The sequence below is a fragment of the Manihot esculenta genome, chromosome 4 (genome assembly GCF_001659605.2).
Source record: "Manihot esculenta cultivar AM560-2 chromosome 4, M.esculenta_v8, whole genome shotgun sequence".
Lineage (NCBI taxonomy): Eukaryota > Viridiplantae > Streptophyta > Magnoliopsida > Malpighiales > Euphorbiaceae > Manihot > Manihot esculenta.
Window position 1 is genome coordinate 21007634 of NC_035164.2, and position 23049 is coordinate 21030682.

The 23049-nt window shown below is 30.5% G+C and overlaps 1 protein-coding gene across 1 annotated transcript; it reads right to left on the reverse strand.

The window, feature by feature from the left end:
• Window positions 1-3105: 3105 nt before the first annotated feature.
• Window positions 3106-13462, reverse strand: LOC110612873 (transcription factor LHW). The gene is made up of 10 exons (XM_021753706.2): window positions 12684-13462; window positions 11432-11650; window positions 11242-11323; window positions 10781-10822; window positions 10640-10699; window positions 7660-9486; window positions 7451-7552; window positions 7007-7147; window positions 6791-6916; window positions 3106-3763 (listed from the first exon to the last, which is right to left on the reverse strand). Exons 1-10 carry the CDS (start codon window positions 12776-12778, stop codon window positions 3593-3595), a joined length of 2865 nt encoding a protein of 954 aa, XP_021609398.1. The 5' UTR covers window positions 12779-13462; the 3' UTR covers window positions 3106-3592.
• Between the last annotated feature and the right edge of the window lie 9587 nt (window positions 13463-23049).

Sequence of the window (23049 nt, forward strand, 5' to 3'; positions counted from 1 at the left end):
TTGCAAAACACCTAGCCCAGCCGCTATTACTAAACAAGAAACCTTTTTAGCAAGAAAACAACAAATTATGGCACATATGGCTGCCTGTACCTCCGAACAAGAATATGAAAAATTACTTGAAGAAATAAAAGAAACAAGGAGTACTGCAGCATCACCATCACCAATTGACCTATCTGATGACAATGATGACTTTTTTACACAAGCAGAGATATAAGACACATTGTAACATTCATAAGTCGCTGATAAAAGCAAGTGGCGACAAAGCAAAAGCAGATACCCGACAAAGTGGCAGACAGAAGAAAGAGAAAAAGACAAAAGCATGAGGATGTCACAACACATGCAGCGAACAATTGGCCGACAAGATAAAATAATGGCCGACAAAGTTAAAAGTAAAAGTAAAAAGAAAAAGAAGAAAAAAACAAATGACTCAGCAGCAGACAAAAGAAAGTGGCGCACTCAGCAGCAGATAAAAGGAAGTGACGCACTAACCGACATTCTTCACAAATGAAGGAAAGACAACTCAGCACGCACTATCATGGACCGCTCAACCAAATTCAATAAACATTTGACATCCGCGGCTATAAAAAGGAACTCTCCAGACCAACGAAGACACACCGAAATTTGAAGCAAGAAACTTTCTCTCTTTCACATGTATTCCAGTTTATATTTCTCATGTAAGGATACCGAAGTTTATAACAACTCGGTAGTAGCAGTAGTACCAGTGATTGTATAATTAGTACAAAAGGTAGTACATTGTATTTTGTTTTTTTTAATACAATTATATTTTACCAACTGCTACTGTATAAGTCCGTGTTAACGGCAACTATTTCTCTCTCTCTCTTCGATCATCAATCTGAGTTATTTCTGGGAACCCCAGGATAACGTTGCAGGAACCCTGACCAATATAAGTATGCTCTGTGCTTGCAGTTCACACTGATCTGGCACATCAGAAACCTCATGGAATTGGAAATAGGAATATTTTATTGTACTATTTGTAACAAATTTTATATTTTGTACTACTGTTATGATTGTAAGGATTTTTATACAATAGATCTAGATGAATGTAATTGTAATGAATGTACAAATTATTACAATCTTAATATAAATTAAATTGTGTTGCTCATTTGATTACATTAAAAATCAACATGTATGTCATTATATTTTATGTAATTGAAACGGAACATGAATATATTATTCAATATTCTGTGTATGAAAGACTACCCTATTACAACAATTATTAAAATAATTATTATACCATGAGATTTATTAAGTTAGCATTAGAAAATTTAAGTTTGGTAGATTTAACAAATAAAAGAGAAGTAGAAGCATTCAAAAGGAATATAATTGAACAAGGAAGATTTATTAGCGATTACCATACTACCAACCATAATGAATATTGTGATTGTAGAGAAGTAGAACGAACATTAGAATTATTTAATTCTATGATTATGTATCTTGAAGTATTATTAAGCAATAATAATTTTTAAATGAATAATTTTATTTATTGGACATCAAGTTTTTATTCATATCTTTTTTATATATTATCTCTATTAATAATCATATTATATATTGTTATAAGTTATATTTATCGTGTCTATCAATTTATATTATCTAGAAATATTTAGTAGCATAGACAATCATAGAAAATCATAGAAAATCATACCTGGGAACGTAAAATGGTATCAGAGCCAGTGAAGGCTCTATGGATCTTAAACAATTCAAATTAAAGTTTTAGGGTTGGAACTGTGTCACGAAAACCTAAGTCAGGCAGAGAGTGATAAGACCTGCAGTGAGTAGAGAAGGAAGTGTATGTGAAGACCCTAGAAATTTAAAATGAATATGTTTAGGAGAAATCACGAAGACATTACAAATATAGAACACATAGAAACACCCCAGGCACCATCTCCTTTGCTACCAAAACCAAACACTGTATATTTATCCCAACGCTATAGTAATCCAAAACCATATGATCTAATAGATCCAGCTATAAAACCCATTAAGCAACCTTTCACAAAAAGGATACCTCCATCACAAAACCCTATAGAAATAGTAACAATAAATCCAAAAACAGAATTACAAGACATGTCAAAATTCTTACAAAACATTATAAAAGAACAAGGTACTTCCCCAAAACCTATAGGAGGCATTAAAATAAAAGAACCTACACAAAGTAAGATATCAAGTGAGAGTACTAGCAAAGATAAAAATAAAATAACAATTTTAACTGAATATAATGAAACCTCTTCATCAGAAGATGACACTATAGACAATCCATTGGAAGCATCAGACTCTGACCAAGAAGACAATATCCCTGTAAATACTATGGGAAAAAATTATGTCTGTAAAACCTCTGAAACATTTTAACATATTTTTTAAAATTAATATTTTATTAATAAAATTTACTTTATAATAAAACTAAAAAATAATTTTTTTATTTTTTTAACACTTAACAATTAAAATTAATAAAAAAATTAATTAATAAACTTAATTTTAAAAATATTTTAATATATATATTTTTTAAAATTTAAAAATCAATAGATTTTTTAATAACATAAAAACCAAATAATATTATTATTTTTTATTATAATACCATATATAATTAATTTATTAATAGAACTACCTATAAAATTATTTATATCCTCATTTTATTACTAAATATTAGTTTTTTTTAAAAGAAATTTATTATTTATTTTTATATGAAAATTTATGAATTTTATTTTTGTACAATCAGTTTTTAAAAATAATATTTAAAAAGTAAATAACGAAAATCAGAAAAAAAATTAATTATAAAAATAAAAAATAGAAATCTTACAAAGGTACCGAATACACACCGATATCCATTATGCAATTAAATTAAAAAGAAAAAAGAAAAAGGAAATCACTATTCTAACATGATATACAACAAACAACGCCTAAAGCAGATAAAATAGGGCACCATATTTAAAGAGACTTTTTTTCTTGACAGCAAACCACACATTTAAATAGGGTTCACAAGGGGGAAAAAAAAAAAAAAAACAAGTCGCGTCTAAACATGGAAAACTTAACATTGGGGAAAAAGTAAAGAAAAAAAAAAGAAAGAAAAACGAGCAGAGAAGGCATATTGCCTTGCCAGAAAAAGATAACCCCTTCATTTCATTTCCCACATCTCCCCTATACATTTGTGAACCATTGAACCCCAGTATAATGCAACCAATCCCGTCCATCCTATGATAAAGAGTATCCCATCAATTAAAAAACTAAAAGGGCATTCTACGAGCTTAATATCTACTACTGATAACCATTTCAGGAGATGTAACCACTGGCTATCTGGTTAATAACAACTTTTATCTCCTGATACTAGTTCATCCGAGCATTGGACTATCTTCTCAGACTAGAACGTAATGTAAAAGAGTTCTTGCAGAGCTTTTAACTATCTAGATGAATCTCCCTTTCTAAGAGGTGAGGTCAGAAATGATCTAACTTTTGGGAGACGTAGAAGTTAGTAAAAGTTTGAACCACCTAAGAGCTTAGACTGGAATCCATGTTAGTCATGGCAAGCAAAAACAGGCTTGCTCTTAACATTTGCAGATCAGAGAAGAGTTTGACAGGCAGTTCATTGTAAGCTAGTGGGCCTCCCAGTTGCAGGTATAGAGGCGGCTTGGGGGAAAGCATGATGGACCATCATATCTGATGCAGCAGTAGAAGATACACCGCCCTTCACAGTTTGCTCCAGAAGACGAACAAGTGACATAAATACTTCCATCCTTGTAACATCTCTGTTTGCCTGGGACAATATTTCAGACAACTTAATTGTAGACTATGAAATACAAGATAGCGAGGAAGTGCATTTTCTAATTGTTTTACTTGGAATACTTGCAGCAGAGTAGGCAAGCAACCAGCACACTATAATAAGATGAATGATATATGAGCATGAACATTAAAAAGTCACATTGAACAATAGTATGTGCAACACATATGACCTCTCGTCGTCAACAATTAGAGATAAGAGTCATAAAAAATAAGCCAAGCTGTACAACTACCATCCCACAGATGACCTATTAAGGCTCTGCAAATATATACAATTTTAGATAAAGATTGCGTTGCCTAATTTGGCCTTTCAGACAATGCAGGTCCGGAAGGAACGATTTGAAGTTGTGATGTTTAATTCATGATGCTTTTTTTTCTTAGATTGGTTAAAATTTCATTAGAATTCATTTTTTTCCTAAAAAATCAAAAGTTGGATTCATGAATAACGATTAAGAAAAAGATTCTTATCTCAATAAAGATTTAAATTGCCTACTAAAAGAAATAATTGCTCAACTGCATTGATAAATCTAATTAATTAAGGATTTGTTTAGTTTACTTATTAGATATAATTGATTGTTGTTATTGATAAATTAAAATTCATTTCAAAAAGAAAAAAAACTCATTTCAAAACTACAATATAATAATATTAATAATTAATATTATATAGATTCGGTAAATAATTAAAATAATCAAAATGCGAGTAAGAAAATAAAAGGTAAAAATTAATTGAATTACGTGCAAATAATTAGGTGATTTAAAATTCAAATAAATTAAATAAATTTTAAAATTAATTTATAAGATTAAATTCATAAAAATTTAAAGCAACTCCAACATCATTTCTTGTTTATTATATAAATCAATTAAAATGAAAAGAAAAATGACACAATTAAAAATTATTTCACTAGAAATAAAAATACATTAAAAAGATAATAATAATAATTAATTTAGATTTAATAACTAAAAAGCTAAATATTTAAAACAATTAAAAAGACAAAAAATAATTTTATAAAAAGAATAAGCTGAACTTGCCATAAAAAGCAGTTAGAAAATTTCTTGTGAAGATATTGCTTTGAGTTGTATATTGTATCACTTATTTATATACATATATAATGATAAGATAAAGTAATCAAAAGGTTTCAAAAATATAATTTATTTTAATAATCTTATAAAAATAATCTTATAATTGGCAATCTTTATATTTTTCTCTTCCCACTTTTTCCACTTTTATATATAATATAGATATAGATATTAATTATTAAGAATTAAAAAACTAATTAAAATTAAATTTAACAACACAAAAAATAACATAACAGCTTTATTCAAAATATTTTCACCGGCATCTAAAAGTGTTTTTTTTTTTTTTTTTTACAGATAAGCTTTTTGTTTTTGCACTCCAAGAAAAATACCAAACAGGCCTTAAATAGCTTTTCTGAAACGACTTTTTTCAACAGCAGATTTTTGGTCTCCCTACTACAATCCCAAATGAAGCCCTCAACATAACATAGAAAATAGTTCAAATAAAGGAATATCATTGACTGACAAAGAAAGCAAATCAAGGGAACAACATAGGAACCCTCGGCCTTTCCTCTAAGAGTGACCCTAAAAGTGAAGAGAAATTATTTATGCTCATTTAATACACCCTTACACGGCCAAGCATCAAATGTTCTATAGTAGAATAATATATATATTCTTATTATGTTATATAGTTTTAAGTTATAAACTATGAACTCTTAAATTATAAACAAGCTCAATATGCATGTGAACTCTCATTTAAAATTAATCAAATAAGTAAATAAATAAAAAAGGATAGCAAGTTATATTAAAAGGTCAAAATAATTAATATAAAATTGCAACTATAATAAGAGAAATAAAAAAGAAAAAAAATTAAAACAAAACAAAATAAAGAAAGGTATTGTGTTTGTAGAGGTGGATAGATTGGAAAGTTGATTTTCTCAATCAGGATGAGAGGAGAGAGAAAAGAATGGGTGATGGAAGAAATATAGCTAAGAAAAAGATTTTACATGCACTTTTCATAATTAAAGGGAATAAAATCTTAAATTTTGATAGTATAGTGTCTGACAATCCTTTAGAAAATAATAGACTAAATCGGTTGGAAACTCAAACGGTTCATATAGATTTAGCTAATGCACCGTCTATTATTGTGACTTAGTGTTCAAAGATAGATAAGGATGTTTCTTATTAACAAAGACCACATCTGAGTATGCCAAAGTTCACAAATCAAATTTCTTTCACGTGCAAATGGAAAACCAACACATACCCAAACTTTCATGAGTGCGTTAGTCAAAACTTCTATTAGGTGTCTTTTTCTTTTTCCGTTTATAATGGTTTTCAGAGGAGACAGAGGAAATCAAAAAGGAATATTTATTAACTGACTACTGATCCAGGTTACTTTGGCCTACGATCAAGACGACATATTTTTAAGAAAAATGAAACACCCTTCCTCACACATGCTACGGAACTTTTAAATGCATTGCTATTCGTATCAACAATATCAAATAATCAAAGAGCTCCAAAAAATGTTGGAATAAAATGCCCAATAGCAGATTGCTAGTTATTATTTCTATCATCTAATAGAGATCAAGAAAGATGAGAACTCAAAGTAATCCTTTGAAAAATCTTAATGATATAGATTTATGATATAGAAAATAAATATGGTTAACTAGACTGACGTAATCCTTGGATACTTGCTAGTGAATTCAAGGAATAGAATGTTTAACTTTGTATACTTCATTATACCCATTGTACGCTTAAATTCATTCCTTAGATAGCCGTAACACTAGCGAAAAGCTTAACCACCTCAGGTTTCAATGACAACATATAGTAGCATGTAGTTTCATTTAATTAATGAGCTAATTGATCAACTTAAGCTGCAGCTGGGAACAACAATCCAAAAGGATGACCAGCACGCCTGATATTCCAGTCATGAAGATTTCTGAGGATTAAAGTTTATAATTAATTGAAATATTTGAATTTAGAATATTACCTCTACTGTAAAACGTGCCCAGATCTTATCATTCCAAGCTTCCATCACGCCCTTCAAGATTGTCAACCCCAATCCCCTAATTAAGTCGGCTATTTCTAGAAAGAAACCCCTTTCTTCACATAGCATCTGTCAAAATGAACAATATTATTGAATAAAAATATGACAGAAAATTATTAAATTGAAGCTCCAACATCCAATTAAAATGGCTCTCGCTACCTCCACAAGCATCTGGCGAGGTGGGTTCAGATCCTCAACTATTATAGGACAGACCATTGATTGCGACCCAACTTCAAACGCCCAAGTTGCCCCTCCATCAAAATTTTCCTTTAAAAGGAGTCCACCTTCCTTGTTAATAATCTGCATATTCAGAAAATAAAAGAATTTCTTTAAAAAAAAAACTAAAAAATATTTTTCCTAATTGCACCAAGCACAAATATGCCAAAAACCAAGACACAAGATAAAATACTTGAATAACTTCCATAAAAAGACCAGTTCATATCAATAAATTTTATACGTAAATTCACAAGTCCCACATGCAATCCCCATGCGCCACCATTCCAAGTAAATTACCAAAACAGGAAAGCAGGTTTGCTCTGCCAACTGTAACAGATGTCAAGCAAATTTAGAGGACATACAGATTACTACATACTGCAAACATACCTTAGAATCCCCAGTTTGTTTTAGCTTGTCTGCATGCTTTGTCACACTTTGCAAGAATTGCATATGTTTGATGGTACGTTCAAGCAACGCATCTATGCTACACTGTTAAACCAAATAAACAAATTAAAAATTACATCGGAGCGAAATAAAGCAAAGTAATTCTAATATATATATATATATATATATATATATATATATATATATCCTACTTTTCCGCCATTTGGTACAATTTCCCGCAACTCTTTCACCCTATCTTGGATCATCTGACGATCTTTTGGCCTGGGCCTGGGATTCTCTCCAGGTTTAAGCCTTTTGCGATTTGGTTTGCTCGATTCGTCATTTTTCTTGGAATATGCAGTTGAAACACTATTATCTCGCCTATTATTGGGGCCAACCCATGAACTCAGTTGGGATCCATAAACAGAAGAAGTTTGAGAACAACTTCCAACATCATCCTTGCTACATCCAGATCTGAAAGAGCCAGATGCTATAGTCCCTGATTTTTCCAGAGACTTAGGCAGGTCAAATAACTCCTTTTGAATCTTTTCAGACATGTGAACAAGGCCATAGGTCAGAGAACCACTGGGAACAGAGGAGCTACTGATCTTTGTCAATGTTGTCTTGCAAGAGATATTTTCATCTGACCTCTGCTTGGCAGCAGAATGAGCCCTTGATACCACAGCATCTAAAAGATTATCAGTACCCATGCCAGAGAAAATACAACTATCTGATATTCCTTGATTAACTGAGAGAAGGCTAGAACTGGCTTCTCGCATGTTAATAAAAGTGGAAGCATCTTTGCCCAGATGTGAATTTGCACACTGCCCATCAGTCAGCAAATTGTCCCACTTGCTTTTTAGCAATCTGTTCTTAAAATCCACACCCAGAATATCATACAAGTCATCCCCAGATGCAGGTTGAGCACATGGATCCTCATACTTAATATCTGTACTATTTGTAATCTGACTTTCACTTGCATGCCTGAGGCAATCAGGAACAGAATTTGGCTGGGATGATGGGAGATAAAATGCTTGAAACAAATCATCTTCCATCTTTTCTTTCTTTGCAATTGATACATTTTTAGCATACTTCACATTTGAGGAAATGTACCTACGATGAGGACCTCCTGAAAGCATGCCCCTACCACTTAATTGATCTACCAGATGGGATGAAGGAATTTCCTCAGCTCTCGATGTATTAGAATTCTGAATCCCAATCCCTGCCAGCTGTGTGGAAGAATGATTAAAACCAGCTGATTTTTGTGGATTAGAAAGAACACGTTTGATTGAAGTGGTTGTTGTGTGGCTACTCACTCCATTGCGTAACTCTGTCCCATGTGCCAAGGAATCTCCATGAGAATCGAAGACTAGGGCTTCATTTGACCTCATATTAGGTGTGGCAAAGCTATCTAATGCATTTCTATTGTTACTAATAAGATTTTGAGGAATAGCATCTGACAAAACCTGATGTTCCAATAATGTCATAATGCTGCTATCGGTATGTGATTGACTGATAACAGATTGGGGACTGAATGCAGGCTTTGAATTAAGTGAAGCAACATGCTGGTTCAGCCATACATCAGGATTTGATCGAATCACTTCAGCTCCAACTCCATTCTCTAGTTGGCCTCTCAATGGATCATCTTGCTTAATAGTTGTCATTTTTTGTTCACAGGAGCCACCTCCAGATTTAGATGAATTACTGGTCAGATTCAGGGCACGAAATGTTGAGGCAGTAGATTGTAGATTATCTTGAACCTGTCTAATTTGCAAATGAGAAGGTTGAGCAATTATTGAGGATCGGGATGAGATATTTTGTTGATTGCAACTTCCAGTCAATAATGGAGTGGAGTTCTGCATCTTATTTCCAGACAAATGCATGGAATGTGAATCAGACATTCCAATAGAAACAGGCACCCCAATTCTTTCCGTAAATTCATTTATCATAAGGTTTTCAGACAGAAGAGCTCCAGGGACACATCCTATTTGCAGGATCAAACTCTTCACATTATTCACAAATCCCATATTCTCCATTATCTGAATCAACAAGGATGAATATAAATATATGGAACTTGGAAGTGCAAGAAAATTTGTTCCAGCTTCATGAACAAAGTAATCAGGCAAAAGAATATTGGAGATCAGGGCATTGCTATTTTACTAGCATTCGTTAAATAATAATAATAATAATTTGAAATCCTACTCAATAAAGAATCCTTGTCTAGATTTATAGCCAAGACTGATTGCACTGGCACACAGGTTTCAGGCCTTCTGCATGCTGAAATTATTGGAACCCTTGTCAACATTTATCTACATGGTATTGTATACAATCCATGAAATTAATTGGACAGCTCTGAAAGGTTCATGACCGCATGCAAGATTGTATAATAACTACAGATATACAACTCTTAGATCAGAAAATAAATTATTCGAGCATTCTCTTCAACAAATTGCAACATTAGTAACAATATGACACTTATTGGTTTAGCTAGCCCAAGAGATGAGTGCAATAACCCACTTAAAGATAAAATCGCCGATATTTGGGATGAAAAATGTGTTAGATTTCACTCTGCTTCTTATTCACATCTTGTTGGAAATGAAAACCAAACTCAATTAGGATTATAATTTATATTAGCATATAAATTAGAATTCATAATGGTTTTAATATTTGGTTTTCTACATATCTTAGATTCTACATTGGTGCGTTATACAGTTCCCATGCTTTCTGAGTGAGTGCATGATGAAATTTGAAGAAAAAAAGGGGAAAAAGAGAGGGAATAAGCTGATTTTAGTGCTGTACTATGTTAAGCTCCAGCAAGCTTGTTCAAAATCAAATTGAGGACAAGTTGAAAGAGGCAAAGAGCTGCAATAATAGTTGTGTGCGAGTTCTCAAACAAGAACCGTTTGATACAGAGTGCACGTGCGCTTACAAAGCCCTCAAAGATGACATCTTTATTGACTTTGGCTTTTGTGCCAAATTAGGCAAATGCTTGGCCAACTTCTTTGAATGTCCACTGTCCAAAATATTTAGGTAGTGCAATGTTTTATTTCTCACACGTGGCATCAGTGCAATTTTTGTTGCATACACATTTGTATCCAATATTATGTTATATTTGATTTTTTTTTCTTTTTTGCATGGGGAAAATGAACAAAAAATTCCACATGTCAGACTAATTGAATGAAAAGCACTTACAGTCAAGGAAGAACCAAATTGAACCACACCAAGAGGAGAAACAGGAATAACTGCAACTGTCTGCAAACCAAGTAAAAGTACTTCTTGAAAAAGCTAGTTAATCATAAAGGACAATGTAGAACACAATGGAAGCTATCAAACCTGCATGCCAGCTGAGAATTGGTGATGTATCTCAGTTAAAACCTAAAATCCACAAAAGTATAAGTTATACCATAGGCGACTATAAATCACAGAAAAACAAAAAGAATCATCGAGTATTCCATTAAGGCATCTGTATAATTCTACTGCCCATTTAGACCATTAGTAACCAATTCAAATTTATAGAGCAGCTCGGTACTTGTAACATTAAAAAAGGAGGAGAGGAGGCCCGAAAACAGAACAACCTTAGGGCTCCAAAGAATGATGCCACACGAAGCAGAAAAAGAAAAAGATTGGTTTATCTCCAATTATAACAATTTACAGTGGGCAAAACTGAGGGAAAATATACTAAAATGATCATAAAGTACACGATTGTGCACTATGTATAATGGACATTGAGCATACTATTGTGGAACTCTCTGATATTGGCACCCAAAGAAGGCAGTAGTCATTAATTATCATACCTCTGGTGGATAGGCATCTCCAATGTAATTATTTGCAAGGATCCACTCATGATTGCCAGTAAATGCAGCTCGCCCAACCATTCTGTTAATTTAAAAAAATCAGAGAAATTCATAGTTTTGAGTTCTAGAAGGGAGAAATTAAAATGTAAAATTAACAAGTGTAAAAGGAAAATATGTTAAGGAAGCATACCCTTGGCCTACTATATTAATCTGATTATTGATCATCATTTTGTTCATAAGCAGATGGATTGTTTCCCCAGATTGAACCCTGAGCTGTGGGGAGTTGAAATCAGAAGCCCAGCATCCTTCAGAATCTCCTAAAGGCAACTCAGGGTTCCCCGTCCCAGAAGTACATGGAAGAACAGAACATGACTTGGATTCATAGTAACATTCTTCCCAAATTAGCAACCTGTGAATTAAAAGCTAATTGTCAGACAGGCTACTCCAAATAAATTCAGCTTAAACATTTTTTTAGAACTATAGTAAAAAATAAAAATAAGAACATAAGTCCACGTCACTTCTTTGGTTGCGGACGATTAATAAAGAAAAAATACAAGAGCAGTTTCGACTCTCATGTTCTGTACAAGTTCTTTTCCCTTTTTTTTTTCATCGCCACGTGTATTCAGAATCAAGCAGGAAAAAGAACTCGTAAGCAGAATCATCAATTGCATGTAGAAAGGGAAAATTTTCTTATTTAAAAACAAGAAAATGAGACGGAACAGAAACAAACCAATTCGGACAAAGTCTGAAACAGTAGATTTAAGAACAGCAAATGGATTCAATGCAAAGAGGGTGTAGTCAAAACCAATACAAATAAACATTACTGAGATTCTCAAAGACAAAACAGAATAAACCAAAACACAAGGTTCCAAAAACGGAGTGGGAAAGAGAGTATATTAGATTACGAATCGTGTAATAGACAATAGTAGCCCCTAACCAATCAGGCTCTAACACATCAATCAAAAATACCAAGACAAAAGGAGAAAAGGACAAACAAATATATTTAAATTGACGTTTTGTTACTAAAAAAAATAATAGTAACAGTCATAATAATAGATCCTCTTTGTTTGGTCTCCGAGAAAATATGAGAAATACATTTCTCACTAGGAAAGGAAAAGGAGAAAAGGGCAAAAAAAAAAAAAAAAAACACTCAATGCATACGGAAAAGGAAATAATTGGCAATTATTAATATCCCGTCATATTAGTTTGGTTGCTGAGAAAATAGAGGGAATAATACAAGATGTCAAAATCTTCAAAGAACTAGCCGGAGTTGGCTAACTGAGTTATATTTTTTCTGCAGCTACTCCATTTACCCCTCTTTTCTTGCTAATAACAGAAATCTAACATAATAAGACTCAGAATCTCACTTCCTATCTTTCATTTTTCTTCCACTTAACCAGAAACCAAACAAAGAACACGAAACAGAGAAAGCTCGGACTTACTTAGGATTCTGGCAGCCGATCTTCCAGAACACAGCATAGCACCACTGATTGACACCACATAGTGACCTCAAAACATCTCTCAATAAATGACCCATAGCTATCAGTATCACTTCTCACGCTCTCCTTTCAACTGATCGAGCCTTCAAAATATCAATTAAACAAGTAGAGGAACGAAAAACAACAATAACAACTCCAGCTACTAACATGAACCAAAATGATCTAATAAAAAGATCAGCCAGTAGAAGAGGCGCGGCGGAGAAGGCGAAAGATGAACTGCAAATAAAAACAACTCCAGCTTCTTTCGGCTTCTTACTTGCTCATCCACGGCCTAACTTCCCCGACAGGATCCTCTTCCCGCCTGCTTCGTCCTAAGTCCACCACTCCTCTTCCTTTCCGGATCCAAGTTCCCCGCCACCATCCTCCGGCAAACCATCCTCGAAATCAAAAGCTTAAAATCTCCTTGGAAGGCAGAGAAAAATTTTTTTTAAAAAAAATTCAAATTATACCACAAGCTTCTAGCTTAAAAGTGGCCTTGATTTGCTCCATTTGGAGGCAGAAGTTGAAATATTTTGAAAAAAAAAATAGAGAATGGTGGGTTTCCTTTTCCTTTTCAAGGCTTCGCCTTCTTTGATTCGCTGGGTAGTGCAGTGAAGCAGTAGAATTCAGTTTCTGGATTCTTCAGCTTTTGCTCCCTCACTCTCTCTCTCTCTCTCTCTCTCTCTGTCTGTGCTAATATTCTCTTTCTTTCTCTTTGATGGTGAGTGGTAAATGTTAATGTGTGTGTGTATGAACTATGAAGTGCGCCATGTTAAGCAGTTGAGCGAGGGTAACGTTAGGAATTAGGTCTTCACTTTGAAAAAAATTACTGAGAAATGCCACTACATGTCGTTTTGTGACTGTAGGCCTTTTTCCATTTAAAAACACAAAAGTTTCTGCTCGCTGTATAGTGTAGTGCAGGTTGATGCGTGCTGACGTTGGATAATGATTTTGAGGTATTTAAAAAATAGAGGATTTGAACTAAATAAGGTGTATTAATGGACATACCTAATACGAATGAAATTAGTAGTGTTGATTTAAATACCTAATAATTTATTTAAAAAAATCAATTATATATTTAAATTACCAACTCTTCAATTTGTAAGGTTTAGTAAATATTAATAAGAAACGGTTGTAAATATTTTAAATTTCAATAAAGGTTTAAAAGATAAGATAGTTATCAATCATTTAATGGATAATAACAATTCAACTAAGATAGATTGTAACTTCCATTTTATCTTTTCTTGGTTGAAATTACGGAAATGGGCTTTAGGGAGAAGGGGTTGAGATGATGAAGACGTGGAGCAAAACCATATGATTAAAGCTTTTCATGTTTTTTTTTTTTTTAAATCTTTATGAGAGGAATGTTCATCATAATTGATTAAAGTGAGAAAAGGTGTAAAAGGAAAAGGTGTAATTAATGAAAGAGATTTGACTCTTTACCATTCGCAATCATCCTTTCGTCCATTGCTTTTCACACTCCTAAATTTTTTGCTAGTTTAAGATTCGATAATTTGTAATATTGTCCCAAAATGCGATGAAAATTACTTTTTTTTCCACTTTATTTATCGGTGTTTAAAAATTATTTTATCCAAAGTTAATTATTATTTTGAAAATATTAAAGGATTTTAAGTATTTTTAAATTTATTATTATCTTTATTAAAACTATAATTATTTCTATAATTTTCTAATATATGTGTTATTATTTTTTTTCACTTATAAGTGACAAATTAATGGCATGAAACTTATTGAGATTTGAGTAGTAAATAAGACAAATTAATCCTAGGATTTTAATTATGTTAATAAAATAGTAATTTTATTAAATATTATTAGTCAATTATAATAAAAATATTCACTCAAATTTAAGGATTAAATTATAAAAGACTAATTAGACTCCGTAAAGAGTTTTAACTAATATCATTTGGTTAAGATAATATAAGATAAAAAATAGGCTAAAAATACGAACAATCTTATTAAAATTATTTAAAAATTGAAAAAGTGAGTTTCTAATAGTTATGGGTAGGGCTGAGCAGAATCCGGTTCAAACCGAAAAAACCGACCGAACCGAACCAATTTAAAAATTTGGTTCGGTTTTTTATACATTTCGGTTCGGTTCGGTTTTAAATTTCAGAAATTCCGGTTATTTCGGTTCGGTTCGATTTTGATCAGAAAAAAACCGAAAAAACCGAACCGAACCGATTAGGGATAATAATATATTTTTTCAATAATATAGAGAAATTAAATTATATTAAAATTAAAATATTTTAATTAAATTTTAAAATACTAAAAATAAAGAGTAAAAAATTAAAAAAATATTAAAAATCGAAACCGATCAAACCGAACCGAACCGAACCGAATCAGACCGGTTCGGTTCGATTCGGTTTCTGACCAAAATCGGTTCGGTTCGGTTTTCATAAAAATTAAAATTTCGGTTTTTGGTTTATTCGGTTCGGTTCGGTTTTGAACCGAACCGACCGAATGCTCACCCCTGGTTATGGGATACTATTTATAATAGAAATAAAACCCTAATATGCAAAATTATTAAAATATCTAAAAAAATAATTAAAATACAAAATTGACCCTCTAAACGATAAAATTTTTATATCAAACTTTGTGATAAGCCTACAACTTTTATCACACTTTTAAAAATTGTGCGTCTCGAAATTCACTTTCCGAAAAGCTATCGTGTATCGTGGGTCCGTGACAGTAGGCACAAAAGATAAGAACTGAACATGAGAATTCATGAACAGGCTACTTATTTTATTCTAAGGGCAAAATAATAATTATATATTATCATCGACACCATCGTTATAATAATTCTCACCTCCCTTGTAGACAAGGGGGACGGTCTACAAGAAATGAAGGTACAGCTCAAGATCTCCGTAGACCTTCGGTAGCAAACTGGGCCCAACTCCTACTGGTGGCCAACTAGTCACTCCCCCCCTAAAGAGCCTTAGGAACAACTTGGTTTGTGGTAGGAGGAGATATCAATATGTCTCAGATGACACACCCCCTAAATAAATAATCTAAAGGGAATTTCAGATATCTGACACGGCTCTTTACTTACTAATATTTTACACTAATTTATCACAATATTATTTTCCAAACACTCTACTGTTAGAAAATTACAGTTTTGGTCCCTGAAATTCTAGGACCCTAACATATCGGACGTCGGCAGCAAAAGTTAGGTCCGGTTCAAGTCTACCGTAAAGTTTAAGACTAGTTGCTCCATATAACTAAATTATACAAAAGTAAAATGTGATAGATTAAATTATCATAATGCAACATAATGACTTTTTTATTAATAAAAGAAAATTTAAAGGGAATTAAATGGTTTCTTATTAAAAAGGTATTAAATTGTAATTTTAATTAAGTACTTCAAGTTATATTATAAACTATCCATCAACAATTATGGAATTATGGTTGAAAGATTATAAAGTTTTTTGTTGTAACATTTTAATATTTATTGCACTTATTAATCTAACTTAAGTTTAAGTTTTTAAAGTTTTTATTAATATAATTTAAGTTATTTAAGTTAGATTTAATTAACTTATTTAATTAAGTGTAAATTAATTTAAGTTAAGGGTTAAAGGTTTCTATATAAATAGGTGAGCTTCAATCTATCATATATAATATTTTCTAAAAACTAATAAATTAAGAGAGTTTATAGTAAAAAAAAAAAAAGAAGATATTTTTGGGTGGAGCTTTGGATTCATCCACTAGTATAGAGTTGGATTGAATCACATTGTAAAATTGTTGAGTTATTGTATTCTGAGGGAGACAAGTCAATAAAAAAGGTCTCTTACATCGGTAGGGGTGTAAATGAACTAAATCGTTCGTGAGCTACTCGAGATTCGATTCGATAAAAGCTCAATCGGACTCGACTTGATTTTTAAACGAGCCAAACTCGAGCTTAATTTTTAGGCTCGTTTATCCTGAGCTCCATAGTATTCCGCTCGTTAAGACTCGTGAGCTCAGCTCATTTCTAAGTTCATGACCAGGTTCGCAAATAGGCTCATGAACAGTCTCCTTAAGTAGGCTGATATTATTATCATAAGAGATCATAAGAGAAATAAACTCAAATCCTGCATGAATGATTTTTTCTAGGGGACTTATATTCTTAAATATGAGCAACTAAATTCTTTTCCTAGGAGACTTGATATAGTTTAGATTATTGATTTTCTTTAATTTATTTGAGTTGATTTTCTTTATTTATCTATTATTCAATTCTTGAGATTATTGTTTTTGAGTACCTATGGGATGCATGAATGATTTTATCCTGAGATTAATACTGGGAGAGAATATTTTGAGATTGAATTGTGAGTTGAATACCACAACAATATTAATTGAATTGGGAATAAAGATTTGACCTATGGAGGCTTAGATAAAATAATCATAATGTTTGAAAAATTAATTAAAGTGTTATCATATTATTGGGAGATAGACTATAACTTTTAGTTAATTAATTTGATCTTACTTGAGAGAGATGATCAATTATCTTAGGTTTATTTGCTCTAGATTTAGTAATTAAAATTGAATTGTTAACCAAATGAATTAATTAAATAGTAAAATCAAGATACCCTAGTACTTAATATTAATATTGTTGCTCTGATACTACTTGTACTTGCTCGATACTACTTGTAGTTACTCAAGGCTTAAACTCCAATCTCCAATGAGCAACGTAACAGAAACAATATAAAATAAAGAAAAGAAAGATCGAGAAAAAATAGAGAAGAAGAAGACATAGAGAGATTTACGAGTTCGGATCGATCTTTGAAGATCGTCCTACGTCTCAGAAGAAGGAGTCCTTTATTTATGATGGGTTACAAAGAAGAGAACAACTACATGAGTACAAGCTCGATTACAGATCAACAAATGGCCGAAAAACAATCTCTGCACTTTTTTGCTTCGCGCTCACTTTTTTCTCACACAAAACAAAGGAATGTTTGTTCCTTAAATAACAGACTTGATGACCTTGGCCCCATGAAAAAGACTGAAAAGCTCCTCAATTCTTTAATGAGATCGAAAAAAAAAACATCGTCGTTCCTTTCCTCCTAATCTTCTTAGACATTCCTAGAACTTTAAAGAATCCGTGTATTCTAAGCTTCGGGGAACTCTAAGCCTTCTTTCATCAGGCCTGCCTTACTCAGCCCTGCTTCCATCAGGCAGGTCGGCCCTTCAGCAAATCATGGTCATCACACCTCATCACCTCGTTTGATCATCTGCCAGGTCGTCTACTGTTCGTCTGATCTCTCTCTATTTTTGTCCAGAAGTTTCGAGCACTTTTAAAGAATTCGAGTATCAGTCCTTCAATTAGTTTAGACATTTTTTTTGTTCTTTTTTTCTTCTTTAATTGTATAGATGTTATATTTACTTTTTTAAAATTATTTTTATATTAAATTTCCTTGTTCTATTGTGGGGTATTTATGTCTCGTCAATATATCTTCACAAGTTTTATTCAATAACACTTGCAACTATTTTAAGCTACTTTGGGAAAGATTTAATGAATTAGTTAGAAACAAGGCTAGAAGAGTTATAGAAACAAGGCTAGAAGAGTTAGTTGCATCGATATCTAAGATCACTGTAGAATTCATAGAAGAAACAAAAATTAATTTTCAGAGTCAACAAGAAGCTATAAAAAATTTAGAGGTACAATTTGAGAAGTTGGTTAATGTAGTGACCAATATGGAGTCAGTGCTTTCTTGAAGGTGAGCCAACAACAACAATGATAGGTGAAGAAATATATGCAATAAACAATATGGAGAAAGAATGCTTACATGAAGAGGATGTAATAATAGCACTGAATTAGAAGAATATTTTGAGCAACTCCTCAATATAGTAACCAATATGGAGAGAAAAAGTGCTTATTTAAAGAGGATGTGATAATACCATTAGTGGACGAAGAAACATGTAAGACCATCAATTTGAGCTCATTGATGGTCGTACCATATGTACCACTTGAAGATCCTTATTTTTCAATAGCATCATCTTCATTTTATAATATTCTCGAAAAGCTGAAACAGAAATTAAAGTTCCTTTTCCTAGCTTATTTTTTAAAACCAAGTGTTATTTATACTATGAACAGAATTGTTACAAATCTTGTCAATCTTGAAGACATCATAAATGAATATTCACATGTAGTGTCATTTGACACTTGCTGTAGATGGAAGCCGCTCTTTGACGAGTACTTGTATACTGTAGCTAAAAACTATAAATTAAGTGCTTTTTGAAAGGCAATCTAAGTTTTAATTTTGTTTTATTTTTTATTCTTATTTCTTTATTTCTATTTTTATTTAATCTCCTAAACTATTTTGACAATTATTATTTTATGAAATTGACTTTTAATAATATTTATAGTAGAAAAAACTCTTTTGTGACATGCAAACCCATAAAAAAAATAATACCTCAAAATAAGTGATGAGTTGTCACTACAGAATATGTCCACATGATAAGGATATGATAAGTGAGTAATGCGATCCCATCCGAGAAAAAGAAGATTTGGACACCTTAACACCTAGTTCATCATTAAGACTCGTCCTCTCCCGGAGAAGACGAGTCTTGGCACAAAGTCACTATTATCAGGCATAATCCATCGTATCCAGTGATAGGGCTGAGCAGAATCCGGTTCAAACCGAAAAAATCGACCGAACCGAACCAATTTGAAAATTTGGTTCGGTTTTTTATACATTTCGGTTCGGTTCGGTTCGGTTTTAAATTTCAGAAATTCCAGTTATTTCGGTTCGGTTCGGTTTTGATCAGAAAAAAACCGAAAAAACCGAACCGAACCGATTAGGGATAATAATATATTTTTTCAATAATATAGAGAAATTAAATTATATTAAAATTAAAATATTTTAATTAAATTTTAAAATACTAAAAATAAAGAGTAAAAAATTAAAAAAATATTAAAAATCGAAACCGATCAAACCGAACCGAACTGAATCAGACCGGTTCGGTTCGATTCGGTTTCTGATCAAAATCGATTCGGTTCGGTTTTCATAAAAACTAAAATTTCGATTTTCGGTTTATTCAGTTCGGTTCGATTTTGAACCGAACCGACCGAATGCTCACCCCTATCCAGTGAGGACGAGTCTTGTCACAAAGTCACCGTTATCAGGTATAATTCATTGTATCCCCATTACGCCGATAATTGTGGGATCACCAACTTATTAACCGACAACCTCACTTATCAAGTAGCAGGCCATAACACCATCGGATTACCGAAAAATGCTATATTTATCTCCACTTTCTTACAGTATAAAAGAAGAAGAATCACAAAGAAAAAGAATCACAGAGGAAAATGTACGTTATTCTCTTATACTTCTTAAATTCTAAGCAATACATTGCATTCACCCCTTTTTCAGGATATTGACCGAGCCTCAGAACAACTTCTGTGAGCATCCACCACCATCTCACATACTCTCTCTTGCAGGTCTAGCCAATTATAGCACAAATATGATTACATTAAGTAACATAATGATTTAATATAATATTTACTATAAAATTTATTTTTTAAATTAAATTATCTAACCCATCAACTATAAAAACAATATTTCCATTTCACTTTTCATAAATTTAAATAATCTAATCTATTATCCATAAAAATAATATTTGATTTATATTTAAATATTTTTAAATTTAAATTATCTAACCTATTACCCATTAAATTTATATTTTTTAAAATTAAATTATTTTTTAAATTTAAATAGTTCATGAAACTCATTAATTGATAAAACATTACTTATAAAATACTTTTATTTATAAAAATTTAAAATTTATTTCACTAAGTTTAACAAATAATTTCAATTATATAAATAGATTAGAAACTAATTAAGTGAGATAATTATTTCTTAATAATAAAAGTAGTGTATAAAATTAAATTACACAATAAATAAATATTTTAAAAAATACGTGTTCGAGTTGAAATTTTAAAGATGAAAAATAAATATTTTAGATTAAGAGGTAGAAAATGGATGGAATAAAATAAAATAAATAATTAAAATTAAATAAATTAAATAGTATCGAAGGTGGATAAAGATTTATTTGATAAAAAAATTATAAAATTTAATTTTATTAAATACAAAATATTTTAATAGAATAATTTTGAAATAAAAATTAATTAATAAATTTTTTAAATATATATGGATTTAATAATAATTTTTTATGCTATATGTAAAATTACCTAAACACTCCTACATAATTTAAAATTTTTTAAGATGGCCATAGCCCCCTTGTCCATGCTGGCTCCATTCTTGTACGAGACCCAATAAGTTTAAACCGCTACCATATGTTAGTCATATATTCCGGAGCATACCATAGTGTTTTATCTTGTGAATATTAATTTCCATAATGAAAATATTTCTTAATAATTTAATAGGTTTAAATTGCAGAAAATAGCCCATTAGTGGTTTTCTAGAATGTTTATTCTTAATATCGCATATAAAACACTATAAAATTCTACTGGAATAGTAATTGATTTTAGAAATGAATTAAAATTCGTTATTAATTAATAATGGAATTAAAAATCTGTATTAAATTTATAAGGTATTATGAAATCTGTAACTAAATCTATTATTGAAACATAAAAAATAAATATATTTATAAATTTAGTAATAAATTTTAAAATTTATAAATCTTCATATTTTTTTATTTAGTAACAGATTTAACCCATCATAAAATTTACTATTAATTTAAAATTTTAGTAGTGAGTTCTAAAATTTATTAAATTTTAGAAAATAATATCCACTTTTTATTTTTAAAATCTTGCATTTTCTTTATAATTTAATAATAAATTTTATCCGTTATTAAATTTATTGCTAAACAGATTCCAAAATCCATTATAAAATTTTAAAGTAAAATACCTTTTTATTTTTAAACCCTGCATCTTTTTAAAATTAATTAATAGAATAAATTTTATATTAATTCACATATTTATATACCTATTTACCTCATCTTATAATTCTTTTTCATCTTCTCATTTTCTTCCTAAATTTTTTCATTTTATTTTCTGTTCCCCAGATTATTTACTCATTCTCTATTTTTTTTCTCATTCATCTTCTCTCATTTCCTCATATTTTCTTTCATTTTATTCCATTTTCTATTCATGTCCCTTCCTTTTTCTCTTTCTCTTTTTTTTTTTTTTAATTTTCTTCCTTTTCTATGTATCTCTTCTTTTTTCTTTTTCCATTTTCTCTTCCATTCTATATCATTTTCTCATTTTTTTTGTTTTTTTTCTCATATTTCCTTCATTTTTCTTTTGTTTTCTTCCATTTTCTCTCAATTTCTCTTTTTTTATTTTCTCTTCATAATTCTCACATTTTCTTCCTTTTCTTTCATTTTTTTTCATTTTCTCTCCATTTTTTTTCTTATTTTTAATTTCCTTTTTTCTCACTTTGTCTTTATATGTCTATTATAATTTTCTTCTATTTCCTTTCTTTTTCTTTATTTTCTCTCATTTTCTTTTACTTTTTTTAATAAGTGTTAGAATCCATTACTAAATTAATAACTAATTTATTACTAGATTTTGAATAATAATACTGCCATTTTAATATTGGAATCTTATATTGTTCTTTTTAATTTAGTAACAATTTAAATCTATTATCATATCTATTATTAATTCAAAAATTAATAACGGATTAAATTCGTTGCTAAATTTTAGATAAAAATGCTGCCATTTTATTTTTAGAATTCTACATTTTTCTTTTTTATTTAATAACAGTTATAAAATCTATTATTAATTTGAAAGTTAGTAACGGTTTCATAATCTATAAACAAATTTATTTTTTTTTATTTTTAAACTCTTGCCTTTTATTTTAATTTAGTAATAATAATAAATTTAATATATTACTAAATTCATTATCAAATCTAAAAAATTCATAATGGATTCTAAAGTTCATTATTAAATTTTATACTAAAATATCATCTTTTATTTTTAAAAACTCTTATTTTTCTTTTAAATTTAGTAATAAATTCAATCACCTACTAAATCTGTTACTTATATACCTACACATCCCATCTTATTTTTGTTGTAAAAAAATATATATTTTAAAAAGATATTTCTTTACCTATAAATACTATTTTTGACCTTTCAAATATTTTAGATCTCAAATATAATTATTTTATTCGATAAAATTTTACGGTCGTTGAAAATTTTATCTGTGAGATTTTTTGGCTATTACAAATTTGATATTTAAATTTACTATTAAATCTAATCGTTATAATTTTATGCAGATTTAATTATATTATCTCAAGATTTTTATATCAGCTTACAACAGTAGTTTTTTATTATAAATAGCATATACTCTCACAAAGGAAATCACTCACATCTCTA

Coding starts and splice junctions, on each gene's coding strand:
- LOC110612873 (XM_021753706.2), bottom strand. CDS start 12,778: ATGGGTCATTTATTGAGAGATGTTTTGAGGTCACTATGTGGTGTCAAT. Junction 11,651..12,683: donor ATCGGCTGCCAGAATCCTAA/GTAAGTCCGAGC, acceptor TTTAATTCACAG/GTTGCTAATTTGGGAAGAAT. Junction 6,917..7,006: donor CTCGCCAGATGCTTGTGGAG/GTAGCGAGAGCC, acceptor TCATTTTGACAG/ATGCTATGTGAAGAAAGGGG.